Genomic DNA, 18497 nt, shown 5'->3' on the forward strand with positions numbered 1-18497 from the left:
AAGAGTTCAATCTTGGTTTCATCAGACCAGAGGATCTTGTTTCTCATGGTCTGAGTCATTTAGGTGTCTTTTGGCAAACTCCAAGTGGGCTGTCATGTGCCTTTTATTGAGGAGTGGCTTCCTTCTGGCCACTCTACCATAAAGGCCTGATTGGTGAAGTGCTGCAGAAATGGTTGTCCTTCTGGAAGGTTCCCCCATCTCCACAGATGAACTCTAGAGTTCTGTCAGAGTGAACATCGGGTTCTTGGTCACCTCCCTGACCAAGACCCTTCTCCCTCGATTGCTCAAATTGGCTGGGTGGCCAGCTCTAGGAAGAGTCTTGGTGTTTCCAAACTTCATCCATTTAAGAATGGTGGAGGCCACTGTGTTCTTGGGGACTTTCAATGCTGCAGAAATTGTTTGGTACCCTTCCCCAGATCTGTGCCTCGACACAATCCTGTCTCGGAGCTCTACGGACAATTCCTTTGACCTCATGGCTTGGTTTTTGCTCTGACATGCACTGTCAACTGTGGGACCTTATATAGACAGGTGTGCGCCTTTCCAAATCATGACTAATCAATTGAATTTACCACAAGTGGACTCCAATCAAGTTGTAGAAACATCTCAAGGATGACCAATGGCCTAGTTAAATAAATGTTAAATAAAATCAAAAATGGAAACAGGATGCATCTGAGCTCAATTTCAAGTCTCATTAGCAAAGGGTCTGAATAATTATGTAAATAAGGTACTTCTGTTTTGAAATTTTTATAAATTTGCAAAAATGGCTAAAAACCTGTTTTCGCTTTATCATTATGGAGTATTGTGTGTAGATTGCTGAGGACACATTTAAAAAAATATACATTTTAGAATAAGCCTGTAACGTAACAAAATGTGGAAAAAGTCAAGGGGTCTGAATACTTTCCCGAAGGCACTGTTTGCACTCAGATAAGCAGGTCCTGTAGGTGGGAAGGGAAGTCAGAGATAAATGTGTATATGTGTAATGTCTGTTGGTTTGGGGTTTTCTGTCTTGTCAACCAAAAAAGTATAAAAACGTGATCACAAAAAAAGGGGTACAAGGTTCTACTGTGGATAATAAATCTAGTCTGTCTGTGTGTCTGAATAATTACCAGAGAATAATTACAATGAAGAGATTGTCTATTTATTCAAGTGTGTGTGTGTGATGTAATGTCTGTGTCCTGTCTCTGTGTGTGCGTGTGTGTGCCTTTAATGTATTGTGGAGAGCTCTTTCAGCAGGTTAAAAGGGGTCACAGTGGAAAGAGTGATGTAGTGCTGTATTAGGAAGTGAATCATGAGGAGTTGAAAATAGAGCAATGTGGGAGTCCTTGATACAACCATGTCAGTCACACCCCAAAGAGTAAATCATCAACATTTATTTATTTTATTTGCAAAAGCAGTTAATTAATTCATATTTGAATCTAATTATTAAAAGATATTAGAATAAAGTACAATCATTTCAGTTCATTTTGTGAGGAATTTGAATATTTTTAAACAAATAAAACCCTGACATAAATAACAGGAATGATGCAAATGAACTTACAAAATATTCAAATTACTATTCAAAAGGCATGTGGTGGAGAATGTTTGTGTTTTAAGTAAGATTATTGTATTCATTAATACAGTGTGATTCCGAGATGTGCATGAAGGTTGGGTATACTGTGTGTGTGTGTAGCCCCTTAGTTGTCTAGACTCATGAGCAGAGCAGTTCCTCTCTTGATCCAGTGGTCAAAAGGCACATCTCCAGACTTCAGGTCCACCCCCACCACAAAGGAGGGTCTGCCCCCATCGCCCGAACGCACTGGGAAGTAGTAGCACGGACACAAGTACATACCTAGACACACACACACACACACAGTCACACACACACACACACACACACACACACACACACACACACACACACACACACACACACACACACACACACACACACACACACACACACACACACACACAGAGACATTACATCAGAGAGTCACTTGGCAGACACAGAGAGAGAGAGAGAGAGAGACACAGAGACAGAGAGAGAGAGACACACAGAGAGACACAGAGAGAGAGAGAGAGAGAGAGAGACACAGAGAGAGAGAGAGATGTTTTATTTTTTTGTCTTACTCTTGGCTATCTTCTTGCGGTTCTCAACAGGTTTGAAGTGGATGGTGGGGATGGGGCAGACCAGCTGCATTGGCTTAGCCTCCACCAGACAGGAGTTCTTCTTGTCCCAGCCAGCCCCTTCCAGATACAGCCCCCGGATAAACACCCCGTCCTGAGGAGGGGATGGATGGAGGAGGGGAGGAAAGAGGGAGGAAGGAGAAAGTTACATGACTTACAATAGATTAGGGTTTTATTCTGACCATGCGGTCTGACCAGGAAGAGTATTCCGAGCCCTAAACTAGACACATTGAGGGAAAAGAGTTGTGGAGAAAAGGACACTGATTTATAGTGAAAACGGGCGTCTCACCTTGGGTGGGAAGAGGAGGTTGTTATCGTCCACTGTCGCAACAATGAACTCCCAGGATAGAGTGTCCACTGACACCTGTGGGTAATGCATAAGTGTTAGTCAGATTTTCACTAAGTTCCCCATTGACCTCAACGAATGACGAAGTGAACATTTTACTTTAGAGGTTAACTTGGCATGGTTGAAGTTCAAGTACTCTTTATTATCCCTACAGTGGTACTGTATGTCCTTAGAAAAGTTATTATCTGGGCATGATTATAAACCAAACACGACCCATTCCCGTGCAGCAGTCTACGAGTGTGTGCGGTATAGAGTAGTTGTGGTTAGTTTGTGAACACAGTTTGAAAGTTTTCTCAGACGTTGTGTTTGGTGAGTGAGCAGAGTAATTGGTCAGTGCTGTGTGTGTGTACGTGTTTGTGTTGGTGTGTGTGTGTGTGTGTGTGTATAAATATACAGTACCAGTCCAAAGTTTGGACACACCGACTCATTCAAGGGTTTTTCTTTATTTTTACTATTTTCTACATTGTAGAATAATAGTGAAGACATCAGAACTATGAAATAACACATATGGAATCATGTAGTAACCAAAAAAGTGTTTCATATTTGAGATTCTTCAAAGTAGCCACCCTTTGCCTTGGTTCCCATCGTGAAGCATGGAGGAGGAGGTGTGATGGTGCTTTGCTGGTGACACTGTCAGTGATTTATTTAGAAGCAAAATAAGCAATGGACATCAGACCAGTGGAAATCTGTCCTTTGGTCTGATAAGGAAGTTTTTCCTAGCCACCGTGCTTCTACACCTGCATTGCTTGCTGTTTGGGGTTTTAGGCTGGGTTTCTGTACAGCACTTTGAGATATCAGCTGATGTACGAAGGGCTATATAAATAAATTTGATTTGATTTGAGATACGCCATCCCATCTGGTTTGCGCTTAGTCGGAGTGTCATTTGTTTTTCAACAGGACAATGACACAACACACCTCCAGGCTGTGTAAGTGCTATTTGACCAAGAAGGCAAGGGATGGAGTGCTGCATCAGATGACCTGGCCTCCACAATCACCCAACCTCAACCCAATTGAGATGGTTTGGGATGAGTTGGACCGCAGAGTGAAGGAAAGCTCAGCATATGTTTTTTTATTTATTTTACAAGGCAAGTCAGTTAAGAACAAATTCTTATTTTCAATGACGGCCTAGGAACAGTGTGTTAACTGTCTTCTTCAGGGGCAGATCGACAGATTTTTACCTTGTCAGCTCGGGGATTCGATCTTGCAACCTTTCGGTTACTAGTCCAACACTCTAACCACTAGTCTACCTGCCTCCATGTCGGAACTCCTTCAAGACTGTTGGAAAAGCATTCCAGGTGAAGCTGGTTGAGAGAATGCCAAGAGTGTGCAAAGCAGTCATCAAGGCAAAGGGTGGCTACCTTGAAGAATCTAAAATATATTTTGATCTGTTTAACACTTTTTTGGTTACTACATGATTCCATGTGTTATTTAATAGTTTTGATGTCTTCACTATTTTTCTACAATGTAGAAAATAGTAAAAATAAAGAAAAACCCTTGAATGAGTAGGTGTGTCCAAACGTTTGACTGGTTTTGTATGTGTGTGAGGCCTCACGCTGTGCTGACGTGCGGACGACTGTAACACAGCGGTGAGGAAGCCAGTGGGAAAGGTGAAGCCAGAGAGCCAGAAGAGGGTAGGGGGGTGGGCTGTCTCCGCCCAGCGGGCAAACTGCTCCACGCGCTGGCACAGGTCCCTGGTCCACGATGCCAGCGGCTTCAAAGACGGGTAGGCCTGAGGAGGACGGAGGAGACAAGACACTTCAGACAGGCACATAAAGAGACAGAGACACACAGCAAAGTCAATAGTATATGCTGTCCTGCTATAGTAACTCTCCCAGCAGCATCATATGAACCTGTATGTTAGGTTCCTCTAGGCCTGTACTCAGTGAGTCAGTGTTCTGTTATTGAAGGTGTGTTAATCCATCATCCTGCCTGCCTGCCTGCCTGGCTGCACAGAGACTGCCTCCCAAATGGCACCCTATGCCCAATACAGTGCACTACTTTTGTAGTGCACTAGGGTAGGGAATAGGGTGCCATTTGGGAAACCACACTCATTTTCTACTGACTGACCCCCATACACACTGGACTGGAAACACAATCCAACTGTTACTATGTCCTAAGGTTCAATTCTTCATTAAAACAGTGTACAACTCGTTCCAGTAGTCAGTGAGACCGCTGTAGTCTGCCAAAGATTCTACTGCGTGTTGGGGGATGGGGCGGATGAAAAAAAAGAGTGTGTGTGTGTCTCTTCAGAGGGGTCATTGAGGGCAGTTTATGTTTATGTGGGTGCGCCCTTGTGTGTGTGTGTGTGTGTGTGTGTGTGTGTGTGTGTGTGTGGCTGTGTGTGTGTGGTTGTGCGCGTCCGCCTGTGTGTCTGTCTGGTCCACTGGGTCATCAGGTGGACACTTGGTGCCTAAACAAAGCCACAATGCCCTATCTGGGGCTGAGGGGAAGCTGGGGGGGGGGGGGTAATTGCAGTGTAATAAGTAGAGTAAACCTGCTGTCTCTGCTCCAGTTCCCTTTCTAAAGCCCAACCAGCCCAGTGCTGACTATTACAGTACAGCCAGACAAAGAGAGACAGACAGAGGGAGAGCGAAAAGGATACAGGGAGAGAGAGAGAGAGGAGAGAGAAAAAGAGTGTGAGGGAAAGAGACAGAGAACGAGAGAGGGGGAGAGAGAGAGAAAGAGGGTGAGAGCGAGAGAAAGAAAGAGAGGGAGAGGGGGAGAGAGAGAAAGAGAGAGGGAGAGTGAGAGGGAAAGAGGCCTGCTCTACCCTGTTATTGGCCCCCTCTTTATGAGAGGAGGACAGGACGGCCATTAATGCTTCAGCTCCAGCTGTGTCTCTCTCTCTCAACTCTACTGCCTCATTACTCTACCCTCTATATCTAGTCCCCTACTTCCTTCTGCTTTCCTCACTATTTTTTCCCCTGTCTGTCAGGCTCTCTCTCTCTCTTTTCCTTCTCTTTCTCTCCTTGATTGCCTGTCTCTCTCTCTCTCTTCCCCTTCTCTTTCTCTCCTTGATTGCCTCTCTCTCTCTCCCTGTCCCTGCTCCGGGGATGAACAACAACCCCTTCTAGAACACTATCCCTCCTCCTTCTCTTGCTCTCTCTCCTTCCGTCCGTCTGTCCATGTTCCATTCACCCCTGGCAGGCATGGCAGACTGTCATTATATTTCTGTTCCCTCAGACTCATGGCTTTAATTTTGGCCAGGCTGCCTCGCTCGTCCTAGAAAACGTGCATCTGTGTGTGTGTGTGTGTGTGTGTGTGTGCGCGCGCATATGTGAGTATGTGCGTGTCTCTTCCCCCCCTCTCCCGCTCCAGGCTCACACACTGACGTTTTCCAGTCAGATCAGATTGCTCCCTTTGACATCGCCGAGATGGCTTCTGACAGCCTCCATGTTCTTCTATAAATCACACTGATACTGGACCTACCCACTGGGCCCACACTGGTTGAATCCACGTCATTTCAATGAAATTCCGTTAAACCAACGTGGAATAGACATTGAATTGACGTCTGTGCCCAGTGGGTATGTCCCCACTACCCAGATTGGCCATTCATTTGACCATTGAAGCGTTTTTTGAGGGGAAAGTATGGTATTAAATGCTACATAAGGGAATGGACCTTGTGTACCATCAATAGCTGCTGCTCTGCTTTGATAGTGTCTGTGTGTTGTCTTGTTGTTAGGGATAAGGCCGAATATGTAACGTCATCAATTCAACCTCACTGTATCTATCAGCAGGACGTTCCTCTAAAGTCAAATTGAAATCACATTTTGTTGGTCACGTGCCGAATACAACAGGTGTCGACTTTACAGTGAAATGCTTACTTACGAGCCCATTCCCAACAACGCAGGGTTAAAAAGACAAATATTTGCAAAATAAAAAAGGAAACGGTAACACAGTAAAAACAATAACGAGGCTACATACAAGGAGTACCAGTATTGAGTCAATATGCAGGGGTACGAGGTAGTTGAGGTAATTGAAGTAATACAGATTCTACATGTGTGTAGGGGTAAAAGTCACTAGGTAATCAGGACATACAGTGCCTTCGGAAAGTATTCAGACCCCTTGACTTCTTCCACATTTTGTTAGCCTTATTCTAAAATGGATTAAATAAAAACATTTCCTCAGCAATCTACACACAATACCCCATAATGACAAAGCGAAAATAGGTTTTTAGACATTTTTGCAAATGTATTAAAGGATTGTGTCGAGGCACAGATCTGAAGAAGTGTACCAAAAAATCTCTGCAGTATTAAAGGTCCCCAAGAACACAGTAACCTCCATAATTCTTAAATGGAAGAAGTTTGGAACAATCAAGAATCTTCCTTGAGCTGGCCTCCCGGCCAAACTGAGCAATCGAGGGAGAAGGGCCTTGGTCAGGGAGGTGACCAAGAACCCGATGGCCACTCTGACAGAGCTCTAGAGTGCCTCTGTGGAGATGGGAGAACCTTCCAGAAGGTCAACCATCTTTGCAGCACTCCACCAATCAGGCCTTTATGGTTGAGTGGCCAGACGGAAGCCACTCCTCAATAAAAGGCACATCACAGCCCGCTTGAGGTTTGCCCAAACATAACCTAAGACTCTCAGATCATGAGAAACAAGATTCTCTGGTCTGATGAAACCAAGATTGAACTCTTTGGCCGGAATGCCAAGCGTCACGTCTGGAGGAAACCTGGCACCATCCCTACGATGAAACATGGTGGTGGCAGCATCATACATTTTTCAGCAGCAGGAACTGGGAGTCAGGATCGAGGAAAAGATGAATGGAGCAAAGTACAGTGAGATCCTTGATGAAAACCTGCTCCAGAGCGCTCAGGACCTCAGACCGGGACAAAGGTTCACCTTCCAACAGGACAACGACCCTAAGCACACAGCCAAGACAACGCAAGAGTGGCTTCGAGACAAGTCTCTGAATGTCCACGAGTGGCCCAGCCAGAGGCCTGACTTGAACCCCGATTGAACATCTCTGGAGAGACCTGAAAATAGCTGTGCAGTGACGCTTCCAATCCAACCTGACAGAGCTTGAGAGGATCTGCAGAGAATAATGTGAAAAACACCCCAAATACAGGTGTGCCAAGCTTGTAGTGTCATACCCAAGAAGACTCGAGGCTGTAATCACTGCCAAAGGTGCTTCAACAATGTACTGAGTAAAGGGTCTGAATACTTATATAAATGTGATATTGAATTATTTATTTACAAAAATATATAAATTAGCAAAAAATATATAAAAACGTGTTTTTGCTTTTTCATCATGGGGTATTGTGTGTGAATTGATGAGGAGAAAAAACAAACAGAGTAGCAGCAGCGTATGTGAAGTGTGAGTGGAGTCAATATGCATGTGTGTGTGTTTAGTGTGTGAGCGTATGTAGTGTGTGTGTGTGTGTGTGTGCGTGCGTGCGTGCGTGTGTGCGTGTGTGTGTGTGTGTGTGTGGAGTGTCAGAGTAGTATGCTAGGCTCCTCTAGGCCTGTACTCAGTGAGTCAGTGTTCTGTTATTAAAGGCATGTTAATCCATCATCCTGCCTGCCTGGCTGGCTGCACAGAGTCTGCCTCCCAAATGGCGCCCTATTCCCAATACAGTGCACTACTTTTGTAGTGCACTAGGTAGTGTGCATAGAGCCACTGCAAGGGAGTGCAAAACAATTAAGATAAATAAATACATAATAAAATAAATTGTACGGGTAGCCACTTGATTAACTGTTCATCAGTCTTATGGCTTGGGGGTAGAAGCTGTTCAGGTGCCTTTTGGTACCAGACTTGGCACTCCAGTACCGCTTGCCATGCGGTAGCAGAGAAAACAGTCTATTACTTAGGTGGTTGGAGTCTTTGACAATTTGTAGTGCCTTCCTCACCGCCTGGTATAGAGGTCCTGGATGGCAGGGAGTTCGGCCCCAGTGATGTACTGGGCCGTACGCACTACCCTCTGTAGCGCCTTGTGGTCGGATGCCGTGCAGTTGCCATACCAAACGGTGATGCAGCCAGTCAGGATGCTCTCAATGATGCAACTGTAGAACTTTTTGAGGATCTGATGACCCATGCCAAATCTTTTCACCCTCCTGAGGGGGAATATGCTTTGTCGTGCCTTCTTCACAACTGTATTGGCATGTTTGGACCATGATAGGTCCTTAGTGATGTGGACACAGAGGAACTTGACGCTCTTGTCCAGCCCCACTACAGCCCCGTCTACGTGAATGGCGGCGTGCTCGGCCCTCCGTTTTCTGTAGTCCATAAGCTCCTTTGTCTTGCCCACGTTGAGGGAGAGTTTTGTTGCACCACACTGCCAGGTCTCTGACCTCCTCCCTATAGGCTGTCTCATCGTCGTCCGTGATCAGGCCTACCACCGCCGTGTCGTCAAAAAACTTAATGGTGTTGAAGTCGTGCGCGGCCACGCAGTCGTGGGTGAACAACAGGGAGTACGGGAGGGGACTTCGCACGCTTCCCTGAGGGGGCCCCCGTGGTAAGGGTTAGCATGGAGGATGTGTTATTGCCTACCCTCACCACCCGGGGGCGGCCCGTCAGGAAGCCCAGGATCCAGTTGCAGAGGGAGGTGTTTAGTCCCAGGGTCCTTAGCTTAGTGATTAGACACTATGGAGTTGAACGCTGCGCTGTAGTCAATGAACAGCATTCTCACGTTGGTGTTCCTTTTGTCCAGGTGGGAAAGGGCAGTGTGGAGTGCAATAGAGATTGCATCATCTGTGGATATGTTGGGACAGTATGCAAATTAAAGTACATCTGGGGTTTCTGAGATGATGGTGTTGATGTGAGCCATTAACAGCGTTTTAAAGCCTTTAATGTCTACAGATGTGAGTGCTATGGGGCGGTAGTCATTGAGACAGGTTACCTTGGTGTTCTTAGGCACAGAGACTATGGTGGTTTTCTTGAAACATGTAGTTATTACAGACTGGGTCAGAGAGAGGTTGAAAATGTCAGTGAAGACACTTGCTATTTGGTCAGTGCATGCTCTGAGTACGCATCCTGGTCTGGCCCTGCGGCCTTGTGAATGTTAACCAGTATAAAAGTCTTACTCACATCGGCTATGGACAGCGTGATCATACGGTCGTCCGGAACAGCATGGTTCAGTGTTACTTGCCTCGAAGCAAGCATAGAAGGCATTTAGCTCATCTGGTACGCTCACGTTACTGGGCAGCTCTCGACTGGGTTTCCCTTTGTAATCCGTGATAGTTTGCAAACCCTGCCACATCTGACGAGCATTAGAGCCGGTGTAGTAGGTTTGCCTGTTTGATGGTTCGTTGGAGGGCATAGCAGGATTTTTTTATAAGTCCTGCTCCTTGAAAGCGGCAGCTCTAGCTTTAAGCTCAGTGCGGATGTTGCCTGTAATCCATGGCTTCTGGTTGGGATATGTACGTATGTATGGTCACTGTGGGGACATTTACATTTACATTTTACATTTAAGTCATTTAGCAGACGCTCTTATCCAGAGCGACTTACAAATTGGAAAGTTCATACATATTCAGCCTGGTCCCCCCGTGGGGAATGAACCCACAACCCTGGCGTTGCAAGCGCCATGCTCTACCAACTGAGCCACACGGGGGACAACGTCGTCGATGCACTTATTAATGAAGCCGATGACTGATGTGCCATCAGATGAATCCCAGAACATATGCCAATCTGTGCTAGCGAAAGAGTCCTGTAGCTTTGCATCCGCTTCATCGAACCACTTCCGTATTGAGCTGGCACTTCCTGGCACTTCCTGTTTGAGTTTTTGCTTGTTAGCAGGAATCAGGAGGATAGAGCTATGGCCCTATTTGCCAAATGTAGGGCAGGGTAGAGATTTGTATGAGTCTCTGTGTGTGGAGTAAAGGTGATCCAGAGGTTTTATCCCTCTAGTTGCACAGGTGACATGCTGGTAGAAATGAGGTAAAACAGACTTTAGTTTTCCTGCATTAAAATTACTGGCCACTAGGAGCGCCGCCTCTGGATGAGCATTTTCTTGTTTGCTTATGGCCTTATACAGCTCATTGAGTGTGGTCTTAGTGCCAGCATCAGTTTGTGGTTGGTAAATAGACAGCTCCGAAAAATAGAGATGAAAACTCTCGTGGTAAATGGTATGGTCAACAGCTTATCATGGGGTATTCTAACTCAGGGGAGCAGAACCTCGAGACGTCCTTAATATTAGAGATCGCGTACCAGCTGTTGTTAATAAAGAGACACACACAACCCCCCTGATCTTCCCAGACTCTGCCGTTCTGTCCTGCCGATACATAGAAAAACCAGCTAGATGTATATTATTCATGTCCTTGTTCAGCCCTGACTCCGAGAAGCATAGTATATTACAGTTCCTAATGTCCCGAAGGGAGCTCATCCAGTTTATTCTCCAGCAATTGCACATTCGCCAATAGAACAGAGGGTAGAGGTGATTCATTCATTTGCCGCTGTAGTCTCATCAGGGTGCCCGGGCCGGCCTCTACAGTGCCGTCTTTACCTTCGAGTGACAGGGATTAGGTCCTGGTCCGAGGTTAATCAATATGTCTGTCACCTCCGACTCATTGAAGTAGAAGTCCTAGTCCAAATCCAGGTTAGTGATGGCTGTCCTGATGTCCAGAAGCTCTTTTCGGTCATAGGAAATGATGGCGGAAACATTATGTACAAAAAAAGTTAAGACCAGTGCAAAAAAAAAAAACACACAAAATGGCACAATTGGTCAAGAGCCCGTAAAATGGCCGCCATTCCCTCCGGCTAAAAGTGGTTTTCTGAACATGAACTTGATGTAAAGATTTGTTGATATCGCTGTGCTCACATAATAGAATGGTGTCTGGTTACATGAATGATGTGTAGATGTTGCAATCACGATAGCACAAGGGCAGATACTAGTGATGTTGCTGCCACTGGGGCAGTTACTACAGCCAAGTCAAATGCCTTGAGATAAATGGTAAATGTGTGTTTTTGTGTGTATCTATGACCCGTAACAATCCATGAGTGTGTGTGTGTGTGTTTGTATGTATGTGTGTCCTACCTTAACCCAAAGTGGGGGGACGCGGGCGTCGAAGATGCAGTGGAATGTTTCCTCCAGGCTGCTAGACATCACCACCAGACCCTTGATCCCCTTCTCCAGCTCTATCAGAGACGACCTACACACACACACACACACACACACACACACACACACACACACACACACACACACACACACACACACACACACACACACACACACACGCACGCCGTTAAACTACCCATCCAGTACTTTGTTTTTACACACACATTTGCAGCTACACACCCCATGCACAAACCACCTACCTACATCACCTCCCTCCTCTTCTCTCTCTGTCCTACCTGATGGTGTGTAGCAGGGCATTGTATCTCTGGATCTCTTGCAGTAGGACCACGTTGAGAGGTGAGGGGTCGTCAGCCAGCAGGACCCTGGTCCCTTCATAGTCTATCAGGCCTGGGATCTTCTGCAGCACGTCTGCTGCTAACTCCAATACCTGGAGAGGGAGGGAATCGACTGAAACTCTTGCACTGATAGTAAATATGCAGAAAATACAGAGCTACACACACACACACACACAAATGCACATGACACAGCCTCCAACTGTAAACCCCTCCCACTCACCTTATTCTCTCTGCTGGTCCCGGCGGCTGCTCCGGCAGTAGCTCCACTAGTGACCTGGGGCTGCAGGGAGAGCAGGGTGTCAAACAGGGTCCTGGTCTCAGCAATCTGGGAGGCGATGTCGGCGTTGGGGTGCTGGCCGAACACCTCGGGGTGCTCCGTGGCTGGGAGGTGGCTGATGTACTCCCTGTAGGAGGACTGGGGCCCGTCCCGAGGGATGTAGTAGGTAGAGAGAGAGGAGAGTCTAGAGAGAGGGGAGAAGAGACTGTTAACACTACATAACCCCTAACCCTGTAGGAGGACTGGGGCCCGTCCCGAGGGATGTAGTAGGTAGAGAGAGAGGAGAATCTAGAGAGAGGGGAGAAGAGACTGTTAACACTACATAACCCCTAACCCTGTAGGAGGACTGGGGCCCGTCCCGAGGGATGTAGTAGGTAGCGAGAGAGGAGAGTCTAGAGAGAGGGGAGAAGAGACTGTTAACACTACATAACCCCTAACCCTGTAGGAGGACTGGGGCCCGTCACGAGGGATGTAGTAGGTAGAGAGAGAGGAGAGTCTAGAGAGAGGGGAGAAGAGACTGTTAACACTACATAACCCCTAACCCTGTAGGAGGACTGGGGCCCGTCACGAGGGATGTAGTAGGTAGAGAGAGAGGAGAGTCTAGAGAGAGGGGAGAAGAGACTGTTAACACTACATAACCCCTAACCCTGTAGGAGGACTAGGGCCCGTCCCGAGGGATGTAGTAGGTAGAGAGAGAGGAGAGGAAAGTATTACAGTACAACATTGTTGTCCAATCCCAAATTGACCCTTAGAAAGTACTGGATAGGCAGGAATAAGCAGCAACAGGGCTGGACTCCTCAGAGTGACTGTAACATCAACGCTGGCCACATGGTGGTGCTCACGGTCCTCAGTCTTTATGAGTACCTGTAACCAGACAGCAGCCGCAGTACGCTCTGCCACGACTAGATCTTTATGTGTGTTTGAGGAGAGAGAGAGTGAAAGAGACAGTCGTTTGTGTGTGTGTGAGTGTGTGTTTGTATGCGCGTGTCACGCTCACTTGAAGAATGGCGCGGCGACGGCGGCCTCACAGAAGTAGTCGTTGATGTACGTGGTGAGCAGGCGTCTGTCAAAGTCGTCCGTCACGTGACCGCCGTAGTTGACCCCGGCGATCAGGTACTTGAGGGCGTCCCAGGGGATCTCCTCGTACTCATCTAAATACAGACTCATCAGACTCTCACTAACCTAGAGGAGGGATGGGGACACGCCTGCTGTTAGCACTCCTAGGGGGTGATTTATCCACTACTTTTGGTCTCACGCAACAGGATGTAGAGCGGTCAGCATTTTGTTAGTCTTCATTGTCTTACAAGGGAAAGGAGTAGGTAAAAAATTCTGTCACCGTTTTCAAGCATTCTTCAACATTAAATCTTCACAATCCATATCAGACTCAAGAAATACCTGACATTCCCCTCTCCTAATTGACTATTTTTACCAAGTAGAAAGATCCAAGTCGGGGATAGTTTTAAGACCGCGACTGGAAGCCATTTTTGCGCGCGCGCGCGGGTTACCTCGAAGTCAGAGTCGTTGAAGCCGTAGATAATGTTCCAGCCCAGCTGTAGGAACTTCTTCCTCTCTAGAAGGATGCTGTGGAAGAAACAGAGGGCGAAGAGCAGCTTCCTGTAGAGCACAGGCCGGGCACAGCGTGTGAACTGTCCCTCTGTCACCAGCTGGTACAGGCGTTTCATATTGGACTTCACACCCTGAGGGAGAGAGAGAGGGAGAGAGAGAGAGAGAGAGAGAGAGAGAGAGGGGGGGGGGGGGGGGGAATTGAGTGGGGCAATGGCAAAAGAGAGTAGATCATTCTGAAAATGTGTGTGTATCTAGATGTGTTCTCTTAAAGTGTGTGCCTGCGTGTGTGTGTTCCTGCATGTGTGTGTATGTGTGAGTACAGTGGTGTATATCCTCTCTCTGTCTACCCGAGGCGGTTCGGTGGTCATCTTGATGCCGGCCTGCAGGATAGCGATGGGGAAGTCAGGGTGAGGAGAGGAGCTGAGCCACAGTCTGAAGTCAGGATGGGGCTCCTCCACCTGCAGCAGTTCCACTAACTTATCCAGCTGAGGCATCCAGGACAGACACAGGTGGCAGTTAGCCAGGAACACCCAATGACCTGTGGAGTGGGAGTGGGAGTGGGAGAGGAGAATAGAGGAAAGAGTGGAGGAGAAGGGATATTAGAAATCGACTTTTCCAAAAACAACAGTACTGATGTATGGCGATGACATTTGGTCGAGTATAGAGAGGTGTGGCTGAAATCACAACAAGCTACAGGAAGTGACAGCCAGATAGAACATAACAAATGACACTGCAGTCCACAAACAGGGCATGAGGGGAGAGAGGAAATATAGATTGAGAGAGAAAGGAGTCCTATGAATACTTAGCAAAGTAACTATCAACGGTGAACAAGAAACAGATGCCGAGAACAGGAGAGGAGAGAGAGAGAGACACAGAAAGAGAACAGAGGGCGGGAAGAGACTGATTCGTACCGCTCTTCACTCCCTCTTTGATCATGCGTGTGGCAATGGGGGCTTGACCCTGGCCCAGGGAGAGGGCATGGAATTTCCTGCTCATCCCTGAGGCCTCAGCCAGCTGTAGCAGGGCTCCTGTAGGGTCCACCCCCGGAGACAACACGAAAATCAGAGGAGTCTTAGTGGTCGAGTCCTCCACCACCTGGGGGAAACATCAACACAGCGGCAGAGATCGGGGGAGGACCAAGAGAGAATTGACTATTGTATTAGTACAGTTCTTGTTAATGGTCACAGTTGATGGCAGTAGGACGCAAGTATCATCCCCCAATGGGTTTGTGGCAAATGTGAAACTTTTTTTACCAAGAGCTTTCACATCAATACATAGAGGATTACTGGGAACAAATGTTGTTCCTGTTCAGGTCAAGTGGTCAGGAATAACTCCCGAAGACAAGAATGACCCATCTCAAAATGGACCACCTCCACAACGCAGGGGATCCAACTTGGCTCTGGTTGGCAGCCATCTTGTGCCAGTTCCCTCAGCCGCCATCGAGGCTGAACGTGTCAGCGTGGGAGTGACACAGAGTGACACAGAGAGCAGGAGGGGGGGGGGGGGATCAAAAAGTCTCCTCCGAGTGCCACTCACAGTCTCGTCACACACACAACGCACACACACACAGATGCACACCGACACACACACTCACAGCCTTCATGTCGAGTACGGGCGGCTCCACGAAACGTGATCCCAGGTTGTTGATGATGAAGGCGGCGACGCAGAAGGCGACGCGGTCCTGGCGCAGCGAGCGCACGATCAACATCCTCTGGAGCTCATTACAACCATTCTCCCACTCACCTGGTGTGGGGAGGGTGGACGGAAAAAGAGAGGGAGGGCGGGAGAAGAGAGAGAGAGGTCGGGATAGAGAGAGGCATGGGGGAGGAGACAGAAAGACAGCGAGGTTAAAGAAGAAGGATGGAAGGTGAAGGTGACAAGGGGAGAAAGAGAAAGAATTGGTTGGGTGTTTTCAGCAACACCAGTGATAACTTAACTTCCCAACTAAAGTCCCGGTGTTAAAACCACAATGAATCACAATGGCATGAATGGCAAATGGGTTTTAGATAAACAATAGATTTTAACGGCAAGCCGGGAGGAAAATTTATGGCAGCAAGTTCCATCATGTAATTATATTAATATTGAGCTGAACTTTGTGTGATTTAATTAACGTGATGACATAAAGCAGTGATAGTGACAGAGGCACACACTGCTACGTGATAGGCATCAATAGTCCTTCAGTACGGAGAGAGGGAGAGAGAGAGAGAGAAAGAAGGGGAGAAAGAGAGACTCAGTGAACAAAGCCTTGCCTTTGAGAGAGACCGCCGTAGGCAGACCTGGCTCTCAAGAGAAGACAGACTATGTGCACACTGCCCACAAAATGAGGTGGAAACTGAGCTGCACTTCCTAACCTCCTTACACAGACCCACAAAGAAATCCTCAACAATTCAAATGTTGATAAACTCCCATATCTATTGGGTGAAATACCACAGTGTCCATCACAGCAGCACGATCTGTGACCTGTTGCCACAAGAAAAGCTCAACCAGTGAAGAACAAACACTATGGTAAATAGAACCCACATTTATGTTTATTTATTTTCCCTTTAGTATTTCAACTATTTGCACATCATTATAACACTGTATACAGACATAATATGACATTTGAAATGTCTCTATTCCTTGGAACCTTTGTGAGCGTAATGTTTACTGATAATTTTTAATTGTTTATTTCACTTTTGTTAATTATCTAGTTCACTTGCTTTGGCAGTGTAAACATAACTTTCCCATGCCAACAAAGCCTGTTGAATTGAATTAAGAGAGAGAGACAACAGAGGAGTAGAATGATATTCATCATCAATTAAACAACGAAGAAGAAAAAAGACATACTAGACTTTACTATATACACAAACGGTACCCAACTGTTGCACATAAGAGAACAAGATGGATTCATTTATAGAGACACGCACGTTCACTTATATGCAGGCATGTGTACATACTGTGTACTCACTCCCACAAGCTCCCAACCCTACCCCTCTCACCAGGTAGCTGTGCGGTCTCAGGCCCGGCACTCGTGTACCAAATGGTCCAGTCTCGGGGGTACTGTTCGAAGGAGGCCATGAGGCCGTGGAAGTTAGCCAGCTTGTCCAGCTCTGTCACGTTGTCCCAGTTCGACTCAGCCAGCCAGCTAGAACACGGGTTCTCCATCTGACTCTCTTTATCTAGAACCTAGAGGGGAGAGAGAGAGAGGGGAGGGGGGAGAGGGAGGGAGGGAGGGATAGATACATTTTAAGGGATGTGTTTTTGATTTTTTATGGCACCTGTATAACTGCCCATTCAGTACTAGCTCTTGTAACACACGTCTGAGTCTGCTGCTTGAGGAAGATTTATTGACTAACTGTGTGCTTGACAAAACCTTCCTCATTAATCCTCATAGGATTAATACAATTGTGATGAATTGAATGGCACATTCAGTCTGTTCTGTGTGTGTGTGTGTGTGTGTGTGCGCGTATATCTGTGTGTGTGTGTGTGTGTGTGTGTGTCTCACCAATCCTCCCCTGAGGAAGAAGCTGTATTCGTCCATGTTGAGTTTACCAGCCACCTCCAGGATCTTGGCACAAATCTGGAAACTGAAGAGCAGCTTGTGGACCTCAAACAGACCACGACACGTGTACCTGGTGAAGACGGGGACAGTCTTGATCAAACTTCGGTGGTACACACACTGGAAGAAGAGGTGAAACAGTACAGGACTCTATTGTATCTCTATGGTAATCTGTATCTAGTATCTAAAGTATGGTCCGTGTGTTATTTTGTTACCTACTTCAAAACTTTTGGTCCTGTATAACAGCTTCACATTTAAATACACATTATTCCAAAATTCATCATCATACCTGTCATTATCCGAGAATGTAAACCTGTAGACAGCGGTATGTGTGGTAGTCGTTGAGGTTATATTATGTTGTACCTGTAGACAGCGGTATGTGTGGTAGTCGTTGAGGTTATATTATGTTGTACCTGTAGACAGCGGTATGTGTGGTAGTCGTTGAGGTTATATTATGTTGTACCTGTAGACGGCGGTACGTGTGGTAGTCGTTGAGGTTATATTATGTTGTACCTGTAGACGGCGGTATGTGTGGTAGTCGTTGAGGTTATATTATGTTGTACCTGTAAACAGCGTATGTGTGGTAGTCGTTGAGGTTATATTATGTTGTACCTGTAGACGGCGGTACGTGTGGTAGTCGTTGAGGTTATATTATGTTGTACCTGTAGACGGCGGTATGTGTGGTAGTCGTTGAGGTTATATTATGTTGTACCTGTAGACGGCGGCACGTGTGGTAGTCGTTGAGGTTATATCATGTTGTACCTGTAGACGGCGGTACGTGTGGTAGTCGTTGAGGTTATATTATGTTGTACCTGTAGACGGCGGTATGTGTGGTAGTCGTTGAGGTTATATTATGTTGTACCTGTAGACGGCGGTACGTGTGGTAGTCGTTGAGGTTATATTATGTTGTACCTGTAGACAGCGGTACGTGTGGTAGTCGTTGAGGTTATATCATGTTGTACCTGTAGATGGCGGTACGTGTGGTAGTCGTTGAGGTTATATTATGTTGTACCTGTAGACAGCGGTACGTGTGGTAGTCGTTGAGGTTATATTATGTTGTACCTGTAGACAGCGTATGTGTGGTAGTCGTTGAGGTTATATTATGTTGTACCTGTAGACAGCGGTATGTGTGGTAGTCGTTGAGGTTATATTATGTTGTACTATCATGTTGTACCTGTAGACAGCGTATGTGTGGTAGTCATTGAGGTTATATTATGTTGTACTATCATGTTGTACCTGTAGACAGCGTATG

General features: G+C 46.6%; 1 protein-coding gene across 1 annotated transcript in view; it reads right to left on the bottom strand.

Moving 5' to 3' along the window:
• Positions 1 to 1350: 1350 nt before the first annotated feature.
• The window catches only part of dnah2 (dynein, axonemal, heavy chain 2), a 234077-nt gene continuing 216930 nt past the window's right edge, over positions 1351 to 18497 (bottom strand). Inside the window, exons 73-86 of the mRNA XM_071331387.1 lie at positions 17192 to 17318; positions 16686 to 16872; positions 15302 to 15450; positions 14619 to 14802; positions 14055 to 14245; positions 13647 to 13838; positions 13139 to 13323; positions 12085 to 12325; positions 11805 to 11956; positions 11485 to 11599; positions 4065 to 4241; positions 2456 to 2530; positions 2110 to 2260; positions 1351 to 1828 (exon numbers count right to left, since the gene is read on the bottom strand). Of these exons, the coding sequence (XP_071187488.1) occupies positions 1674 to 1828; positions 2110 to 2260; positions 2456 to 2530; positions 4065 to 4241; positions 11485 to 11599; positions 11805 to 11956; positions 12085 to 12325; positions 13139 to 13323; positions 13647 to 13838; positions 14055 to 14245; positions 14619 to 14802; positions 15302 to 15450; positions 16686 to 16872; positions 17192 to 17318 (2281 nt within the window). The 3' untranslated portion in view covers positions 1351 to 1673. The remainder of the gene's footprint in view (positions 1829 to 2109; positions 2261 to 2455; positions 2531 to 4064; positions 4242 to 11484; positions 11600 to 11804; positions 11957 to 12084; positions 12326 to 13138; positions 13324 to 13646; positions 13839 to 14054; positions 14246 to 14618; positions 14803 to 15301; positions 15451 to 16685; positions 16873 to 17191; positions 17319 to 18497) is intronic.

The sequence above is a fragment of the Salvelinus alpinus genome, chromosome 11 (assembly GCF_045679555.1).
Source record: "Salvelinus alpinus chromosome 11, SLU_Salpinus.1, whole genome shotgun sequence".
Classification (NCBI taxonomy): domain Eukaryota; kingdom Metazoa; phylum Chordata; class Actinopteri; order Salmoniformes; family Salmonidae; genus Salvelinus; species Salvelinus alpinus.